Source organism: Mustela nigripes, chromosome 11, assembly GCF_022355385.1.
Source record: "Mustela nigripes isolate SB6536 chromosome 11, MUSNIG.SB6536, whole genome shotgun sequence".
In the NCBI taxonomy this organism is placed as follows: Eukaryota; Metazoa; Chordata; class Mammalia; order Carnivora; family Mustelidae; genus Mustela; species Mustela nigripes.
In genome coordinates, this window is record NC_081567.1 from 20,202,419 (window position 1) to 20,223,269 (window position 20,851).

At 48.0% G+C, this 20,851-nt stretch overlaps 1 protein-coding gene and 1 non-coding gene across 4 annotated transcripts in view; both read left to right on the forward strand.

Annotated features, from left to right (window-relative positions):
• The first annotated feature begins 6,184 nt into the window (after positions 1 to 6,184).
• TRNAL-AAG (transfer RNA leucine (anticodon AAG)) lies at positions 6,185 to 6,266 on the forward strand. Its single transcript has one exon. It is a non-coding gene; the product is annotated as a tRNA-Leu (tRNA).
• A 169-nt stretch (positions 6,267 to 6,435) lies between these two features.
• POLR3E (RNA polymerase III subunit E) overlaps positions 6,436 to 20,851 on the forward strand; it is a 38,912-nt gene continuing 24,496 nt past the window's right edge. The window contains exons 1-2 of one of the 3 annotated variants that reach the window (XM_059415106.1): positions 6,436 to 6,591; positions 19,889 to 19,961. In XM_059415106.1, coding sequence (XP_059271089.1) covers positions 19,926 to 19,961 — 36 coding nt within the window. In that variant the 5' untranslated portion in view covers positions 6,436 to 6,591; positions 19,889 to 19,925. Of the gene's footprint in view, positions 6,592 to 17,442; positions 17,550 to 19,888; positions 19,962 to 20,851 lie in introns of those variants that run through there. The other 2 variants (XM_059415104.1, XM_059415105.1) reach the window with 2 other exon arrangements.

A 20,851-nucleotide genomic window follows, 5' to 3' on the forward strand; every position in this document is an offset into this window, starting at 1 on the left:
GAGGCCTATGACTACCTAACACACTGTATAAAAATAAGACCTATGCCAAGATTCATCTTCATGAAATTTCAGAACACTGAGGACAAAGGATCCTGGAAGCTTCCAGAGGGAAAGAACCAGTTTCATACAAAGGATCAAGAATCAGAATGACCTCAGATATCATCTCAACAGAAACAGTGGAAGTTGGAAGATGATGCCTTCTAAATTCTGGGGGAAATGCTCTTAACATACACTCATATGCCCAAATTATTAATCAAGTGCAAGGGTAGAATACAAAAGTACAAAGAGGGCCGCCTGGGTGGCCCAGTGTGTTGAGGTCTCTGCCTTCGGCTCCGGTTGTGAACCCGGGGTCCTGGGATCATCCTGGAATCAAACCCTACATCCAGGGACTCTGCTCAGCAGGGAGCCTGCCCGCTTCTCTGCCTACTTGTGATCTCTCTCTGTCAAATAAATAAATAAAATCTTAAAAAAAAAAAAAAAAGGAAAGAAAGAAAAAGAAAAACAGTTTATGGCTTGATAAGGGGCTATGGAAGAAATGTCTTCAAGAAACTGAAGCAATAAATATTTCATGTCTGTGTGGCAAGGAGGGACAGTTCGAAGTTGAGTTAGGTACACATTATAGCAATGAGACATATTTTTTCCCTCAGGCAGTTGTTAACTATGAACATTTTCCACAAAAGGCAAAATAATAGTTGAGTGTATAACTAAGCTAGAACTTAGTGAGTGCTATTTACTAATTTCCACAGAAATAAAATAACAGTATGAACATTTGGAGGACTGGGGTAGGGCGTGTTTCCCATGGTGGAAGTAAGCATGGTGACAGCTCACTTCTTACCTTCCTTAGTAGGAAGCCAGTCAGGAAGATCTAAAACAAACAAACAAAAGAACCAAAAAAAAAAAACCCCAAAAAACTAAAGCAATGTAAGCGTGTTATTTAGACATTTGGTGATAAATATCAGAAGAATCATCTGAGACAAACCATAAGAGACTCTTAATCTCACAAAACAAACTGAGGGTTGCGGGGAAGGGGGCCGTAGGGAGAGGGTGGTTGGGTTATGGACATTGGGGAGGGTATGTGCTCTGGTGAGTGCTGTGAAGTGTGCAAACCTGGCGATTCACAGACCTGTACCCCTGGGGCTAATAATACAGTATATGTTAATTAAAAAATTAAAAAAAAAAAGAATCATCTGAGAGCTGAAAATGGTCTCATGGGGCGGATGGGGCAGGCATACTGCTGATTTGGTAACAAGCCTTACAGAATTGATACACATATTACAACTTTGATAAAATTATCAAAGTAAGAATTTAGGGGTGCCTGGGTGGCTCAGTCAGTTAAGCATCTGCCTTTAGCTCAGGTCATGATCCCAGGGTCTTGGGATGGCTCAAGGGCTCCCTGCTCAGTCTCAAATAAATAAGTAAGTAATCTTTTTTTTTTTTTAAAGTAAGAATTTAAGATAGTCACAATATAGTTACAGTTAACAATACTATAATATTTAACAATTTTAACAATAGTTAAGAATATTAAGTCTGGTAAGTTAAAAATTCATGATAATAACTAATGTATCAAGCATCTACTATGTTTTATCGAATCTAAGCATCGATTTTAAGATGTACCATTATTTTATGAAGCAAGTAAGTAAAAAAAACAAAACAAAAAATACTGAAAATAAACCACTTGCCATTGATCACAGGATACAGGTCAATTGTAGAGATATTAAAATATGAAACACAATTCTGAGTGACGAGATACAGTATGTCAGTCACTGGGCTGGGCGCATACAGTTATCTGTAACCTTGCAACAAACATGCGTATTATCGTGACCTTTTCACAGATGAGAAAGAGGAGGCTTAATGTGCTCCTATGGCAAAACCATTTGCGAAGAACGTTTTCATTAGTCAAGAAGGAAAGTTGGAAGGTTCTAAGATCAGGTGTGGTCAATGTTCCGACATAAATGGTGACAACTGAGGCTCCCATATTACTCTCATGGGCCACCAGCACCTTCCCGGGACATCAGGTGCTTGTTTACAAAGCTGAGAAGCAGAGGAATTGAGGGGGGCCCCCACCAGCAACGGGCCTCACAGCTGGATGTGTGACTCAACATAGGACATCCCACTCAGGGCAGTCAACTTAGATGGATCTTTGAGTGACCAAGGTGTAGGGTGACCGCATGTCCCAGTTTGCCAGGGAGAGCCCTAGTTCACCCTGGTGCCCTAGTTTTTCTTCCAATTAAGCATTTGTTCCAGAAAAGAAAGAAAGAAAAGTGCTCTGAGCACCGAGCTGAGGGTGTACGCTCTGCATGCAACTGAAGCCTGTGTCCTGCAAGAGCAAAGTTCCTTTTTGGGAAGCCCACAGTGATCATAGGGTTGCCTTGGCTGTAGGTAACTCAGTGCTGGTTAACTTTTAGCAAAGAAGCAACTTGGGGGGAAGGAAGCAACTTAGAGTATGGCAGGTAAAAGGGAAAGAATCAGGCCTCAGAAAGAGAGGTACGAGGCCAACTGTGTAGATCCAGGAAGCAGAAGGTGACAGAGGGTCTGGAAGTTCGGTTTCCCGCCTTACTGAGGGTAATGGAGGGCCAGATTCAGAGCCCGATTCCCAGGCTAAAGCCTCTGATTGGCCTAATTGGGTCTTGTGCCCGCCCCCTGAGCGCTTTTGATTGACGGTTCCTTTTACACCCCGCAGAGAGGGTTTCCCAAAGGAAAAATGAGTATTGGAACCAGAAGACGGGGAAAGGGCAAAACAACAGGTTCTCACCCAGACAGAGTATTCCCTTTGGGGAGGAAGAGGAAGAGGCTCTGAAGTTTAGAAGAGAGTGTTAAATTTTTTGGATGGTTTTGTTGCAAGCCTATGTCAAAATTGTGTTGCAATCTGGCTGCCAGTGTGGATCCCCTGGGAGGCTAATTCAAAGATTCACATTAGGAAAAAAAAAAAAAAATCGCTTTTTAATACTTTTCCTCCTCTATCGAGTAAAGCACACAATCTTTAGTGTACAACTTGATGAACTTCTGAACATTTTCAGCACCCAGAAAGCTCCCTTGAGCCTTTCTAGGCAATACGACTCCACCCACCCAGCCAAACCCAGCACAAGGTGACCACTTTATTTTTTTTTTTTAAGATTTTATTTATTTATTTGACAGGCAGAGATCACAAGTAGGGGGAGAGGCAGGCAGAGAGAGAGGAGCTGGCTCCTTGCTGAGCAGAGAGCCCGATGCAGGGCTCCATCCCAGGACCCTGAGCCGAAGGCAGAGGCTTTAACCCACTGAGCCACCCAGGCGCCCCAAGGTGACCACTTTTTTACCTTTATCCTGGTAGACACTCTATAGGACAAGAATGATTAAAAAGATTGACAGATAACCATCAACAGGGTGAGTAGAAAATTAGCTTCGAAGTACAAATCTCAGTGCCATTATATTTCTTAAGAAGAAGCTTAAGCATTTTATCAGGAATGTTCATTTCTTCCCAAAAAGAGATTTCGTGCAGAAAGGTTTGGTCTCTGCCCAGGTTTCAGATAATCTTCCTTTGATGGAAGCAAGAGAGTGAAGAAGGGAGAGCATCCAGGACTGAGTCCCCATACGCTGAGGGCTTGTGATATGGAGGGTGCCAGCCTTCACCTGAAAGTCCCCAGGTTGGGGCGGGGGGACAAATGAACTGTGTTTGCTCTGTGGCGTTTCCTCTTTCCACCTGCCCCATTAACCGGGGGCAGAGAAGCAGGGCCACCAAGGGATGGTGAGGATTTCAGCCTTTCCTTCCGTCTCCCCGGTTTAAAGCTGCTGGGATGCAGGTCCGGGAGTTCTGATACAACATTCTGCTTCTCCTGCTTTTTAGGTTTGCATCTGATTGTCACAGACAGCTGTGTAAGGGCGTTTCGACCCTACAAGAAACTCCCCAAGGGAGGCCTGGGGCTCTGCCTTTCAGAATCAGCCTGCATCTGTGCAGGATGCCTGTTAAGTACCCCGTTCAGTATAATATTAGTAGGGACAGACCTGTATTGCTCCAGAATCTTCTGTCGGAAATACCTCTAGCTTCATCTGAGCCCCTACCATACAAGCGGAGTTTATTTCTTATGATGGCCAGCTACAAGGTAGCACTAGCTTGAGCCGATGAGGGGCATTTATTGTAATGATAAAAGGATATCTCCGCAAATGTGAATCCCACTGGGTCCTAGGAAGGGTCTTGAGGTGGGAGCCGGAAAACCTTCAGGATTTCTCTGTGACTCTGTTCTTCTGCTTGTACCATTCTCTTCTCCCCCCACGCACGGGCCTTCTCTACTTCTCCAATCTATTTCCCAGAATATGGCCATCCCAAATCTCCCTTTCTCCCATGCTCCTGTCAGTCTTAGACCCTAACCCTTGACACTCTAACACTGAACACATTAAAATTAACAAATCGGGAAACCACCATGTCTCAGTTCAGAATCTCAAAAGAGGCTCTGATTGGTCTGACCCGAGTGCTGTATCTACCACAGACACCCCTGCCCATGCACACCATGGGCAGGGATGGGGGCACAGCACTGAGGGGACTGCCAGGGATCCGCTCTCTGGGCAGTGCAGGCAATTCTTAGAAGAGTGAGATTAGGCAGATCTTCCAGCAATTAGCCTTTACCATGAGGATATTTCCTTTTGGAAAACTCGGCACACAACTCACAAAGTCCCTCCTAGTACTAAAACACTGCGACTAGATGAATGCCTCTTTTGATCTTAAGAACTATTCCTCATTTGGCTCTGAATCCCCCACAATGGCTAGTGTGTGTCCTCAATAGATGGCTGCTACTGTATTTCTTTAAAAATTCCTTTAAAAGCAACAAACTCTCCTGATGCAATGAAATCGTTGCCTATCAATACTTATGTTAAAAGTAGATGGGGAAAAACTCAGTTGAGGAGGAATTGAAGATAAGGAGAGATATGGAATGCCCAGATGTTAGGGTGTGTGCTAGTTAGATATTAACCAGAAACTTGAATATAACAATAATATAAACAACTAAAAGGTCCATATTCACATCGTGGAATAAAATCTCTATGCATTGGTAATAGAACTCATAATGTTGGAGTAGAGGAATAGGTTTCAGAATGATCTTGGCACAATAATATTTACAAAAATGGAAAAAATACAGAAGACCATTCTATATATTGTTCATGAGAATATATGTATAAATACACAAATATCTGTATCTATAGATATAAATATCTATAGATATGAAGGGATAAAAAATGGATTGAATACACATCAAGTCATAATAATAGTCATAGCCAAGGGAGGATGTTTGGGAAGGAGGATTTATTTTTAATTTGTAAAGGTCTAGTATATTTTTATTTAAAAAAAATGTTTAATGCTCTAGTATATTTTCAAATGGATTTTTAAAAGGACAGCATATTTATATTGTTTCCTGAATAACTTTTAATGAAAAGTATGTACGTAGGAAAAGAACTGGAAGTGAAATGCCACAATATTAGGCGGTGAGAATGTGGGTGATTATTTTTTCTTTGTACTTTTTCTATATTTTTAAATATCTATTTCCATTAACATGGATAGATATTTTAAAAGTATATTTGGGTGAAAAAACAGTTGCAGATTAAGAGTAATAGTATGATAATATTTATGTAAAAACCCATACACAATAAAAACGAAACATCAATTCTCTATGGGTATCTATGTATGCATATGAATATATCCCCAAAAATCCACATACATTCACAGCAGAAAATCCAGAAAGATAGTTACTAAGTTGGTTACCTCTGTGCCTGGGACTTAGGGTCAAAGATAAAAGAGCATTGTAACTTATCTGCAAAGTGTAAATATTTTGCAATAATTCACTTACTTTTTGAGTAACTAAACATTAAAACTCATAGCGTTTCAGAGTAAACTGCTTACACCAGCTCCCCCGATTTGGTTTTCGTAGCCCCTAGGGAGAATCACTGCTGGAATCCGTCATTTCCACGGAGATACGTGGCTCCTTCTGAGATCTCCGGGTTAAACAGCCGACCCAGAACGCAGATTCTTAAGCTGCTTTTTGCTCTAAAACCTATTTGAAACGAATCTGGGTGCAATTATTGGAGCAAATGATTTCTTTTAAAATACATGACACATTCAAAATTAAGTCCATCAAAATCAGGCAAAGGACTAGAAACGTCCGTGAAATTTGCTCAGTAAAGTATTAAGTAGCTTCCTGGAAGAGCATTTTACCAGCTGGGTAGCGTGGCCGAGCGGTCTAAGGCGCTGGATTAAGGCTCCAGTCTCTTCGGGGGCGTGGGTTCGAATCCCACCGCTGCCAGGATGTCTCACTTTTGTCCTCGCCGCCTGGGCGGGGGAGTGTCCGTTTTCTGTTCTTTTGCCGGATCGTCAGCGCCCCCTGCTGCCCGACCCGGCCCGCGGCCGGCATGAATGGAGCGGCGAGGAGGCGGGCCTGTGCGCGTCGGGGCGGGGCATTGTGGGTAAAAGGAAGCGTGAGGCCCGGCCCCGCTCCCCCCACGTGTCCGCTGGAGTTTCTCCGCCAGCAACATGGCCGCCGCCTAAGAGAAGAGCCGGGCCGCCGCCGCCTCTGCAGCCCGCGGGTCCCTGGGCCGTTGCCGCCGCCCGCGCGCGGCCCCCGCGGAGAGGTGAGTGGCCAGAAGGCAGCGCACGCCGGCTCTGGAGCGGGGCCGCACTCGCGAGGTGGGCCTGGGCCGGGCTGCCGAGTAGGCCGGGAGGCCCGCGCCGCGCGGAGCTCGGGGTCTGGGGAGCCTCCCGGGCCTCGGGCGGCGGGAGGGACGGGCAGCCCGCTACCGTGGCCCCGGGCCGGCCGCAGGCTCCGACCTCGGCCCGGCCCGGCCCGGCAGTCGGGGATGTCGCGGCCGAGGCTGCCGGCGCTGACTCAGGGTCCCGCCGCGGTGCTCCGCCCGGCCCCGGCCGGCCTCCTGCGGGAGCGCCTGTCCGAAGGCGGCCGGTGTCCCGCCCGCGCGGCGGCTCGTGGCGATGGCCGGGCGGTGGGCGTGAGAGGGGGCCCGACCGCCTGCGAGGGAGGCGGGACCCATTGGACAGGGTGGCCCGGCGCTGGCGGCCCGTCCCCGCCGGACAGGGCGGGCGCTACCCAAGCGTGCCCCGGCCCCCCTGCTCGCCCTGAGCCCGAGCAGCCTCCGCGCGGCCGGGCCGGGCCGGGCCCGACGCGTCTCCTTCGCGTCTTCGGGCCGCCATGCAGCGTTCGCGGACAGCCAGCGTGGCGCCGCGGGGACGGCCGCGACCGTGGGCTCGGGGGACGAGTCGGCCGGGACGCACGGCCGGGCGGCCCGTACGCGAGCAAGGTCGTGGGTCGGGTTCTGCGCCGCTTTAGAGTCGGAGGGCGACGAGGAGGTCGTCTCCATCGCCAGCGTTTCGTCCCCTGTGAAACGGGGATCAGGAAAATCCAGCGGCCTTGGTCGGGTTGCGGTGGGTCGGCCGACTCGGGGGAGACGCCAGCAGCCCCGGCTCTGCGGGGTTTGATTTGTGGCCGCGGTGTGCTCTCCGACCTGGGGGGGAAAAAAAACCCCAAAAAACCCCAAAACCAAAAAACAAACATGTTGCCAAGTAATAACAAAGCTCTCCGCAGGTTCCATTTATGACCCTTGGTTAAGCCTCACCGCAGCCCCTGGGGAGGTTGAGTCCTTTTCTTATCCCCCCTTTGAAAGGGATGAAAAGAGCGAGACTTGGCCCGGTCCAGACCGTTCGCAGCCGGCCCCGGATCGGAAGGAGCGGAGGTGGGATTTGAACCGGTGGCGTCTGGTGCTGAGCAGCCAGGCTCTTCCCCACTATCCCATAGTGCCTTTCCTGGACGAGGGGTGCAGCCTCGTGGTTAAGAATCCGGGTGATTGACATCAGCCGGACCTGGGCTTCCGCTCTGGCTCTGCGGTTCTCCGGCACAGCGACCCTGGGCAGAATTCCCTACTCTCTGGGTCCGAGTTCCCTGGTTTCTTAACTGGCAAGGATGAGTCTTGACGTAGAGGACCGTTGAGAGGATGAGAACATGTGTGAAGTCCTCGGAGAAGGGGCTGATGCTGGTTAAGGGTTAATGCATTCACACAGGTGGAAGCTGAGGTGACCCAGAGCGGGGAGATGTCTTGCCAGAGAGACACACGGGCATTTAGAATCCAGGCCTTGAGACGGTTTGTCCTTGGGGTCCTTTCCTCTTAACTGCATCGTACTTGGTCTTCTCCCTCCAGTAGCTAGAGAGACCTTGGAGATGCCTCCGCATTTCCGATTGTCTGACCGGTTCCATTCCCAGGTGCACCGGGATGCCCCCAGGGGTGGCACTGGGGTATTTCCTTAGCTGGGAACCCCTCCTTCCCTCCACCTGGGGTCCTTGTCTCCTTTCCCTTAGTTGGCAGCTCCCTCCTGGGGGAAATTTCGAGTGCTGAAGGGCACAGCCACTGCCCCCAGAGTACCATGATGGCCACAGGACACCCAGGTTGGTCACAGGTGGTCGCTTCAGTTGGAGAAGCTTGGCTTGCGGCTGGAAGGTCTGCTTCTGCCTGGGCCACAGCCCCTGTCTGTCTGCAAATGTCTGTGAGACCCAAACCATGAGTCCGCCAGTGTCTGGATGCGGCTGGTGAACGGTCTGTAACCGCCTGATTTCACGCGTTCATTTATTTGTTCTTTGTACTGTATTGAGCGTCCACTTCATGCCAGGCACTGTTCTAGGTATTGGGAGAACAGCATGGATTTTGAAAAGAGATAATAATCCTTATAACAACTTGATGAAGTGAGTATAATGATCTCTACTTTATGGTTGAGGTAACTGCCAGGCCCCGTGGAGCTTCCATTCCAGTGCAGGAGGCAGGCAGCACAAAGGCAGACAGACTAGATAGTTCCAGACGGTGAGAACCGTGAAGGAAAGGAAACAGGGAGGGGTGGTCCTGACTCTGAGCTGGTTGGGAGGGCTCTTTCCGGTGGGCGCCAGGGAACTTGCCTCTAGGAGGGGCTGGCAGGGGAATATCTACCGAAAAGCAGCCCGCTTTGAAAAGACCTGGGAAAAGCAGTTGTCATGCAAAGGTCCTGAGACAGACTGTGGGGGGGACTCAGCTTTTGGAGGCCCGGCAGATGGCCACCTGGCCTTGTGGATGGTGAGGGAAAGGCAGGGGCAAGATCACATAAGGCCTTGAGGCCATGGAATGGACTTTAGATTTTATTCTATGTGGCAGGTGAAGGGTTTTGAGCGGGAGAATGATGTGATTTACTCGTTTGCAAGGACAGCTGTGGCTGTTTCGGGGCGGACTGGAGGTAGCCGAGAGAACCTCGGGGAGGCTTGTTGGAGCGGCGCTTGTCAGTCACGGGTCAAGATTGATTCGTGAGTGGTGCCGGCTGGCTCAGTTGTAGAGCACGGCGGGGTGTTGAGTTCAGGCCCCACGTTCGGCATAGAGATTACTTAAATTTTTTTTTTTTATTAGTGGGATGTGAAACCACTTTGGAGGATTGTAACCAGCATGTTTAATTTCAAAGAATGAGGGCAGAAAACCTCACTGCATCACATCCAACAGGGGCACTTACGCTTATGTGAAACCTGCATCACATCCAACAGGGGCACTTACGCTTATGTGAAACCTTTATTTAGTTTTGTAATTGCGTGCATGTTCAGGGTCGCTGATCTGCGGTGGGTTTTTTTTTTCTCTTTATTTTTTAATTAACATATAATGTATTATTTGTCCCAGGGGTACATGTCTGTGAATCGCTAGGCTCAACGTTTCACAGCACTCACCATAGCACATACCCTTCCCAGTGTCCATCACCCAGCCACCCTCTCCCCTCACCCCCCAGCGACCCTCTGTTTTGTGAGATTAAGAGTCTCTTATGGTTTGTCTCCCTCCTGATCCCATCTTGTTTCATTTTTCCCTTCCCCCTTAGAACCCCCTGCCCTGCTTTCAAATTCCTCATATCAGAGAGATCATATGATAATTGTCTTTCTCAGATTGACTTACTTCGATTACATAATACCCTTTAGTTTCATCCATGTCATTGCAAATGGCCAGATTTCATTTCTTTTGATGGCTGCATAGTATTCAATTGTGTGTGTATGTGTATATATATATATATATATATCACATCTTCTTTGTCCATTCATCTGTTGATGGACATCTAGGTTCTTTCCACAGCTTGACTATTGTGGACATTGCTGCTATAAACATTGGGGTGCGTGCCCCTTCAGATCGCTACATTTGTATCTTTCGGGTAAATACCCAGTAGTGCCATTGCTGGGTCATAGGGTAATTCTATTTTCAACTTTTTGAGGAACCTCCATGCTGTTTTCCAGAGTGGCTGAACCAGCTTGCCTTCCCACCAACAGCGTAGGAGGGTTCCTCTTTCTCTGCATCCTTGCCAGCATCTGTCATTTCCTCATGTGTTAATTTTAGCCATTCTGACTGGTGTGAGGTGGTATCTCATTGTGGTTTTGATTTGTATTTCCCTGATGCCGAGTGATGTTGAGCACTTTTTCATGTGTCTGTTGGCCATCTGGATGTATTTTTTGCAGAAATGTCTGTTCATGTCCTCTGCCCAATTCTTTTTTTTTTTTTTTTTAAGATTTTATTTATTTATTTGACAGACAGAGATCACAAGTAGGCAGAGAAGCAGGCAGAGAGAGAGGAGGAAGCAGGCTCCCTGCCCAGCAGAGAGCCCAATGTGGGGCTCGATCCCAGAACCTCAGGACCATGACCTGAGCTGAAGGCAAAGGCTTTAACCCACTGAGCCACCCAGGCGCCCCTTCTGCCCAATTCTTGATTGGATTATTTGTTCTTTGGGTGTTGAGTTTGATAAGTTCTTTATAGATTTTGGATACTAGACCTTTATCTGATATGTCATTTGCAAATATCTTCTCACATTCTGTCAGTTGTCTTTTGGTTTTATTGACTGTTTCCTTTGCTGTGCAAAAGCTTTTGATTTTTTAAAATTTATTTTTATTTTATTATTTTTTTAAAGCTTTTGATCTTGATGAAGTCCCAATAGTTCATTTTCGCCCTTGTTTCCCTTGCCTTTGGTGATGTTTCTAGGAAGAAGTTGCAGGGGCTGAAGTCAGAGAGGTTGCTGCCTGTGTTCTTCTCAAGGATTTTGATGGATTCTTGTCTTACATTGAGGTCTTTCATCCATTTTGAGTCTATTTTTGTGTGTAGTGTAAGGAAATGGTCCAGTTTCATTCTTCTGCACGTGGCTGTCCAATTTTCCCAACACCATTTGTTAAAGAGGCTCTCTTTTTTCCATTGGACATTTTTTCCTGTTTTGTTGAAGATTAGTTAACCATAGAGTTGAGGGTCCATTTTCTGGGCTCTCTATTTTGTTCCATTGGTCTGTGTGTGTGTTTTTGTGCCAGTACCATACTGTCTTGATGATGACAGCTTTGTAATAGAGCTTGAGATCTGGAGTTGTGATGCCGCCAACTTTGGCTTTCTTTTTCAGAATTCCTCTGACTATTCAGTCTTTTCTCATTCCATATATATTTTAGGATTATTTGTTCCATTTCTTTGAAGAAAATGGATGGTATTTTGATAGGGATCTCGCTAAATGTGTAGATTGCTTTAGGTAGCATAGACATTTTCACAATAGTTGTTCTTCCAATCCGTGAGCATGGAACATTTTTCCATTTCTTTGTGTCTTCCTCAATTTCTTTCATGAGTACTTTATAGTTTTCTGAGTACAGTTTCTTTGCCTCTTTGGTTAGGTTTATTCCTAGGTATCTTACGGTTTTGGGTGCAATTGCAAATGAGATCGACTCCCTTTTTTTTCTCTTCTGTCTTGCTGTTGGTGTACAGAAATGCAACTGATTTCTGTGCAATGATTTTTATATCCTGACACTTTATTGAATTCCTATATGAGTTCTTGCAGTTTTGGAGTGGAGTCTTTCGGGTTTTCCACATAAAGTATCATATCGTCTGCAAAGAGTGAGAGTTTGATTTCTTTGCCGATTTGGATGCCTTTTATTTGTTTTCGTTGTCTGATTGCTGAGGCTAGGACTTCTAGTGCTATGTTGACATAGCAGTGTTAGTGGACATCCCTGCTGTGTTCCTGACCTTAGGGGAAGAGCTCTCAGTTTATCCCCATTGACAATGATATTCGATGTGGGTTTTTCATAGATGGCTTTAATGATAGTGAGGTATGAACCTTCTGTGTCTACACTGTGAAGACTTTTGATCAAGAAGAATGCTGTACTTTGTCAAATGCTTTTTCAGTGTCCGTTGTGATATCATATGGTTCTTGTTCTTTCTTTTATTAATGTGTTCTATCACATTGATTTGTGGATGTTGAACCAACCTTGCGGCCCAGGAATAAATCCCACTTGGTCGTGGTGAATAATCCTTTTAATGTACTGTTGGATCCTATTGGCTAATATTTTGGTGAGAATTTTTGCATCTGTGTCCATCAAGGATATTGGTCTGTAATTCTTTTTGATGGGGTCTTTGTCTGGTTTTGGGATCAAGGTAATGCCTCATACAATGAGTTTGGAAATTTTCCTTCCATTTCTGTTTTTTGGAACAGTTTCAGGAGAACAGATATTAATTCTGTAAACATTTGGTAGAATTCCCCTGGGAGGCCATCTGGCCCTGGGCTCTTGTTTTGGGGGAGGTTTTTAAAGACTGTTTCAATCTCCTTACTGGTTATGGGTCTGTTCAGGTTTTCTATTTCTTCCTGGTTCAGTTGTGGTAGTTTATAGTCTCTAGGAATGCATCCATTTCTTCCAGATTGTCAAATTTGCTGGTGTATAGTTGCTCATAATATGTTTTTGTAATTGTTTGTATTTCTTTGGTGTTGGTTGTGAATTCTTCTCTTTCATTCATGATTTTATAATTTGGGTCCTTCCTCTTTTCTTTTCTTTCTTTCCTTTTTTTTTAAGATTTTCTTTTTTTATTTATTTGACAGAGAGAGAGAGAGATCGATCACAAGGAGGCAGAGAGGCAGGCAGAGAGAGGAAGGGAAGCAGGCTCCCTGCCGAGCAGAGAGCCCAATGTGGGGCTCAATCCCAGGACCCTGGGATCATGACCTGAGCCGAAGGCAGAGGCTTTAACCCACTGAGCCACCCAGGCGCCCCTTCTCTTTTCTTTTTGATAAGTCTGGCCAGGGGTTTATCAATCTTATTAATCCTTTCAGAGAACCAGCTCCTAGTTTCGTTGCTCTTTTCTACTGTTCTTTTGGTTTCTATTTCATTGCTTTCTGCTCTGATCTTTATTATTTCTCTTCTCCTGCTTGGTTTAGGCGTTCATTGCTATTCTTTCTCCAACTCCTTTAGGTTTGGGGTTAGGTTGTGTACTTGAGATCTTTCTTGTTTCTTGAAAAAGGCTTGTATTGGTATACACTTTCCTCTCAGGACCACCTTTACTGTGTCCCAAAGATTTTGAACAGTTGTGTTTTCATTTTCCTTTGTTTCCATGAATTTTTAAAATTCTTTTAATATCCTGGTGGACCATTCATTCCTTAGCAGGATGCTCTTCAGCCTGCATGTATTAAGTTCTTTCCAGATTTCCTCTTGTGATTGAGTTCTAGCTCAGAGCATTGTGGTCTGAAAATATTCAGGGAATGATCCCAGTCTTTTGGTACTGGTTGAGAGCTGATTTGTGACCCAGGATGTGATCTATTCTGGAGAATGTTCCATGTTAGAGAAGAATGTGTATTCTGTTTTGGGATGGAATGTTCTAAATATATCTGTGATGTCCGTCTGGTCCAGTGTGTCATGTAAAGCCTTTATTTCCTTGTTGATCTTTTGCTTAGATGATGTGTCCATTTCAGTAAGAGGGAGTGTTAAAATCCGCTATTATTATTGTATTACTGTCAATGTGGTTCTTTGATTTTGTTATTAATTTGTTTATATAATTGGCTGCTCCCGTGTTAGGGACATAGATATTTAAAATGGTTAGATCTTTTTGTTGGGCAGACCCTTTAAGTATGATATAGTGTCCTTCCTCATCTCTTATTATAGTTTTTGGCTTAAAATCTAATTTATCTAATATAAGGATTGCCACCCCAGCTTTCTTTTGATGTCTATTAGCATGGTAAATTGTTTTCCACCCCCTCACTTTAAATCTGGAGGTGTCTTTGGGTCTAAAATGAGTTTTTTGTAGACAGCATATTGATGGGTCTGTGTGTTTTTTTGTTTGTCTGTTTGTCCCCCCCCTCCCCATTCTGATACCTTGTGTCTTTTGATTGGGGCATTTAGCCCTTTTACATTCAGGGTAACTATTGAAAGGTACAAATTTAGTGCTATTGTATTGCCTGTAAGGTGATTGTTACTGTATATTGTATCTGTTCCTTTCTGGTCTGTTACTTCTTTGCTTAGAGAACCCCTTTCAGTATTTCCAGTAGTGCTAGTTTGGTGTTTGCAAATTCTTTTAGATTTTGTTTGTCCTGGATGCTTTTTATCTCTCCTCCTATTTTCAGTGACAGCCTAGCTGGATGTAGTATTCTTGGCTGCATATGTTTCTAGTTTAGTGCTTTGAATATATCATGCCAGTACTTTCTGGCCTACCAGGTCTCTGTGGATAAGTCTGCTGTCAATCTAATATTTCTACCATTGTATGTTCAGTCCTCTTGTCCTGAGCTGCTTTCAGGATTTTCTCTTTGTCACTGAGACTTGTGAGTTTTACTATTTGATGACAGATTGTGGACCTGTTCTTACTGATTTTGAGGGGGTTCTCTGTGTTTCCTGGATTTTGATGCTTTTTTCCTTCAGGGAAATTCTCTGCTATAATTTGCTCCAGTATACCTTCTGCCCCCCCCCCCCCCTCCTTCTTCTGGGATCCCAATTACTCTAATACTGTTTCGTCTTATGGTATCACTTATCTCTCGAATTCTCCCCTCGTGGTCCACTAGTTGTTTGTCTCTCTTTTACTCAGCTTCTTTATTCTCCATGATTTGGTCTTCCATATCACTAATTCTCTCTTCTGCCTCATTTATCCTAGCAGTAAGAGGCTCCATTTTTTATTGCATCTCATTAATAGCTTTTTTAAAATTTCAACTTGGTTAGATTTTAGTTCTTTTCTTTCTCCAGAAAGGGATTTTATTTCTTCAGAGAGGGATTCTCTAATATCTTCCGTGTCTTTTTTGAGCCCAGCTAGCACCTTGATAATCCTCATTCTGAACTCTAGTTCTGACGTATTACTAATGTCCGTATTGGTTAGATCCTTAGCCGTCGGTACTGCCTCTCATTCTTTCTTTTGTGGTGAGTTTTTCCGCCTTGTCATTTTATCCAGGTAAGAACAGATGAATGAGAGAACGAAATACTAAAAGGGTAGCAACGACCCCAGAAAAATATACACTAACCAAATCAGAGGAGACCCGAGGCTGGGGGGAGAATGGAGGGGGGGAAAAATCTATAGATATTAGACTGGTGAGTCGAACAAAGCCACACGCTTGATTCTGGATGTATTTTGGTCTGTTAGAAGAAACTACCTCCCAAAATTTTAGAGAAAAACTTATATATTACAAAAATAAGGGTAAACATGATGAAGGGGTGGAATATGACTGTAAAGATGAAAATTTAAAAAGATTCTAAAAAAGGAATTGGTAAGGTAATATGTTGGTTGAAAAAAGAGAAAAGAAAAGGAACCAGTGTGATCAGGCCGGAGATTAGAACAAAGCCATGTGCTAGATTTAGGGTATATTTTGATCTATTAGAAGAAATTGTATCCCAAAATTTAAAGAAAAAAAAACTTTATATGTATATTAAAAATGAGGTTAAAGGGGCGCTTGGGTGGCTCAGTGGGTTAAAGTCTCTGCCTTCTGCTCAGGTCATGATCCCGAGGTCATGGAATCGAGCCTCGCATGGGGCTCTCTGCTATTTTGATCTATTAGAACCCCTCTCTCTCCCTCTCTCTGCTTCCCTCCCTGCCTACTTGTGATCTCTGTCTGTCAAATGAATAAATAAAATCTTTTTTTTTTTTAATTTTTTTTTAAGATTTTTTTTTTTTTTTTTATTAGAGAGAGTGGGGGGGGGGAGAGAGCGAGCACAGGCAGACAGAATGGCAGGCAGAGGCAGAGGGAGAAGCAGGCTCCCCGCTGAGCAAGGAGCCCGATGTGGGACTCGATCCCAGGATGCTGGGATCATGACCTGAGCCGAAGGCAGCTGCTTAACCAACTGAGCCACCCAGGCGTCCCATAAATAAAATCTTTTTAAAAAAGGGTTAAATACAATTACAGTATAAAATATGACTATAATAATGAGAATTTAAAAATATTTTTAAAAGGTATTGATAAGATAAAATAGTTTAAAATATATTAAAATAGGAAAGTGGAAAAATTTTTAAAAATATAATGAGAAAAAAATTTATTTTTTAATTTTTAAAGTTTTTTTTTTTTTTTTTAAAGATTTTATTTATTTATTTGACAGAGATACAAGTAGGCAGAGAGGCAGGTTGGGGGGGGTGGTGGGGAGCAGGCTTCCCACCGGGCATAGAGCCCAGTGCAGGGCTCAGTCCCAGGACCCTGAGATCATGACCTGAGCCAAAAGGCAGAGGCTTAACCCACTGAGCCACCCAGGCGCCCCTTGGCTGGACGTTCTCGCCGATCTTCTCGGGGAGGGCCCTGTTGCAGTGATTCTCTGATGTCTTTGCCCGAGGCGGTGTTGTTCCGCCCTTGCCCGGGCCAGGCGGTGTAATCTGCGCGCCTTCGCTCTTGGGAGCAGTGGTTCCCGACCGCTGTCCGCTGTCCGTAGAGCTCCGAGGTAGGGAGTGAAGACGGCGGCCTCCCAGTCTCTGCCCCGGGTTGCCTAGAACTCCGGGCCCCGCTCCTCAGGGCGCCCTCAGAGAAGGGGGGTCAGTCCCTCCCCTCTCCCTGGGCTCCCACCGTGCTCCGGGCTCGCTTGGCCTGTGACCCCGCGTTTCTGTCTCTGGCGCCCGGCCCTGTTTGGAGTCTCCAAATCCAGCAGATTCCTGCACGGTGCTCCTGCCCCGCTCCTCCCAGAGGAGGAAGAAGGGAGTCTCCCCGCACCTGCCGCTTGTGGGGTCCCTGCTTGAAGAGCCGTGGTCCGGCTGTGCCTTGGATCACAGTTTACGGTAACCCCAAGCCCAGAGCGCACTCCTCGGCCCCGTCTCTGCGTCTGGCTTCCCCGCTCCGACAGCTGGCAGCTCTGCCAAAGCCAGACACCCCGGTTGGTCTGTGACCCTGTGGGTCCTGAGACCACACTGTCCCCGGGAGGGCTCCACGCCCCGCTTAGCCTCTGGAGCGACGTGACGGCCACAAGTCCTGACTGGCTGCCGCCGCCTCGGGGAGCCGCCCCTCCCCCGCGGTCTGCCTTCTCATCGCTTGGGACTCCCGTTCCCACAAGTCCCACCTTCCGGAAAGTGGTTGATTTTCTTTTCCTACAGTTGCTGCTCTTCTATCTCCTGTTGCGTTTGTAGGTGTTCAGAATGGTTTGGTAACTATCTGGCTCAGCTCCTGGGACCTGATGGCATTTCGGTCTCTTACTCCTCGCCATCTTGCTGCTCCGGCGTGCCGTGGATTTCTGGCTGTAGGTCTTGGGCGGAGAACTTGGGAAGCCTCGGAGTTGGATGATGTTGGTCGGGAGGATGAGGGGAAGTGAGAGCCCTCCATCACCCTAGTCTGCACCGTGGAGGAGGAGCCCCAACTCCAGGTACCTCTTCCTCCTCGAGTTCCTCGGTGGCTGGGCGAGAGGTCAGCAGAGCCCAGTAACAGCTGAGAGAGCCAGTTTCTCAGGAATGATTGCGTCTGGGGAACCTCCCAGGCCACACGTCTTTGTACATATGAGCTGTTCCCGGACTCGCGTGGAAGACCCCCAGCCTGCAGAGAGAGCCCTGCAGAGAGGCTGGGCTCCCTGTGCACCTGTGACCCTTGGCAGCCAGTGCGGATGGGGAAGGGCCTGGGGCTCTGCCATCCGTGCGCCTCTTTCTGGCAGGAGCGCACACCTCGGACTGTCCGTCTAGGCCTTCTGATCCTCCTCCTGTCGTCAGGCTGTAACTGCTGGGGCAGTCGGCTTCCCTCGGGTTTGCCGTCTTGCGTCCTCCACATCTTCCTCCACTCAAAAGTCTCTGGTAGCTCCCTGTTAAATAGCCGTTCTGTGGTTCCTTTCTTCAGACAGCAGGTCTGTGTGCAGTGTCTGCTGCGGGCTCCGGGGAATGGCAAGGGACAGAACAGACCAGCATCTCAGTCTCCGTGTCACTTACAGTTTAGTGGCAGTGGGGCTGGGGACAAAATAGTAACGGAGGTGTTAACTGTCCTGTGGTGATCCGTGCTTTGGGGGAAACCAGAGCAGGGAAGGGCACTGTCGGCGGGTGTTGCCATTTGGGGTAGGTTAGACGGGGTGGGTCTCCGTGAGGAGGCGAGGTGTGGCCAAAAACCTGGAAGAGGTGAGGGCAGGAGCCGGGAGGCTCTGGGGGTACAGTGGTGACCAAGGCCCGAGGTGGGGGGCGAGGAAGGGCGGGGCTGTGGGAGGTGAGGTCTGAGAGGTGAAGGGGCGCAGGCAGCCGCGCGTCGGCCAGAAGGACTCCAGCGTCTGTCCTGAGGGGGACCAGACGGGAGGCCCTTGAAGGCAGAGGCGTGGCGAGCGCTGATGGGGTTTTCAGAGCCATCACTGGTGCTGGCTGTGGGGTTGGGTGAAGATCGTAAGGTTGCAAGTGGGGCAGGGAGATCATTGAGGGCGTCGCTGTCATGCAGGCCGGCAGCGGAGCTGGCTGGACGGGGGAGGCTGCCGTGGGGTGGCCGGACCCCAGACTGCCTTCAGGGTGGGCCTGACAGGAGTTGTGTGCGGTGAGGGGAGCAGGGGCTCGGGGATGAGGCTGGCATTGGGACTGAGCAGCCTGAGTTGGGAACGTGGATCTGGAACGCATGAACGGATTTCGGGTCATACAGCTCAGGCGGAGGGCTTAGAGGACCTTGAACCCCACCTGTGGTGAAGGTATTGCACCTTTTAAATATTGAATAACTCAGATGTTAAGTAGATAAAACAAAAATCATGATGTTCTAACCCAGAACTAGGGCCCTGGGGGCTGCTGGGCTTCTGAAGGTATCTGAGTAACCAGCCCCTCCCTCTGGGACTAGGAAGAGTCAGTCCCGTGGAATGACTTCCCTCTGCTGGGGAGACCTGCAGCCTTCTCCGCTGCAGGTGCTTGATGTGTGGCCAGTCCCCTGGGATCCCTTACCGTCTGGTGTCGTGGCTTGTCCAGATCCTTCTCTCCTTCAGGGTCCAGCCCAGGTGCCCCCTCCTCCTTCCCGGCAGAAGGCCCTTCCCATCCCTTGGAGCTCCCCGACTGCTGGCTGTTACCCGAAGTCAGATAGCCTGGCTGGCCTGGCTTTGAAGCCCAGTGCGTCGTCTGCGTGCCCTGCGGCTCTGGCTCGCGTGTGCACGGCATCCCCGAGGTCCAGTGCCCCCTTAGAAAATGGGGACAGTCGGGCCACCTTGCAGGGTTGGTGTGTTGAATACGTTAAAGTCTGTGAAGAAGGTCATTTTGTGTCACACACACCAAACAGAATCCTCTCGTGGGGGTTGGGCTTGAAGTCTGCTCGAAAGTCAAATACCAGAGACCGAGCCCCCTGGAAAACCTTGGGACTGCCTGCTCTTCCTGCTGGACGCCAGACTCCCCTACTGGTTCCCCGTGGCCCACGGTTAGTGCTCCAGTGCTTGTACCACAGCTGTGGACCAGCCAGCCTCCATCTGCTGCCTGATAGTGACCTCTTTCCTGTGAGTGGTTAAAGAAACCTTAAAGCTGGTCATTTATTCTTTCCCGCGGGTGTAGCCGCCAGGTGCTGCCTTGGTGGTTTCACCTTCCTGTTCGGTTCTGGCCACTGGGGTATAGAATGGGCCGTCTCTTGTTGATTCCAGGAAGGCTGTAGAAAGGAGATCAGTGCCTGTTTGTCTCCGGCTCCTCCCTCTCAGAGCAGGCCTGTGGCAGCAGAGACACCCAGGGGTGTTGGCGGGATGGCTGACTGACTCAGGCCTCTTACTCTCCCTTGCAGATCGAGTCCGAGGATCGTGCGGCTGGTCCCCCCTAGTATGGCCAATGAAGAGGATGACCCAGTCGTACAGGAGGTAACTGCTGTTGCCCGCGCTCTGCCGGGGCTACCAGGGAGCAGTGCCCGGGTGCAGCGCTGCAGGAAGCGGGGCTGGGGCTCTTCCATCGCGCTGGCCGGGCATCAGCTGGTATTCTAGGGATCCCTAACTCAGTCTGTTCCCTCTGTCTGGAACCCTCTTCCTCCAGATAACTGCCTCGCTGAGACTTTCGCTTCCTCCCATTCTCTGATCCAGCATTTCCTTGTCAAAGAGGATTCCCTGATCCCACCCCTGGCCCCCAACCCGCCTCGTGAACACCCTCCCTGGCCCTCCCCAGCCCCCCTTGGCTACACCCTGTGCTTGGTCACAGCACTCCCTGTCCCCTAGACAGAATCTCCTTTCCCTAGAATGTAAGCTTCACGAGGGAGGGATTTTCTTCTTTGACCACGGTGTCCACAAAGCCAAGTTCAGTGCCTGCCACTCAGTAGATACCCAGTGATGATTTGTTGAATGAATGAATGGGCTCAACAACTCCCCCTTCTTCCTGGGCCTACCCAGAAGTCATTCAGCAGTTGTTTGCTGGATCCACTATGTGCTGGGGGCTATGACAGCCGTGAGCAAGGCAGTGTCCTGCCCTCGGGAAACTTGGGATCTGACAAAGAAGGAGACCCAAGATGCAGATGGTGGGGAGGTAGGTTCCAGAGTCAGCCCAGATCCAGACACATCCTAGAGCCTCTGGGCCTTTGCACATGCTGCTCCCTCCACCTAGAATGCCCTTCACACAGGCTTCGCCTGCGCTGATGCCCTTCACTCCTCCTTAAGGCCTGGCGGTGGGAGAGAACATGGTTAGCGCGAAGAGCCGTGGTGGGAGAGAACATGGTTAGCGCGAAGAGCCGTGGTGGGAGAGAACATGGTTAGCGCGAAGAGCC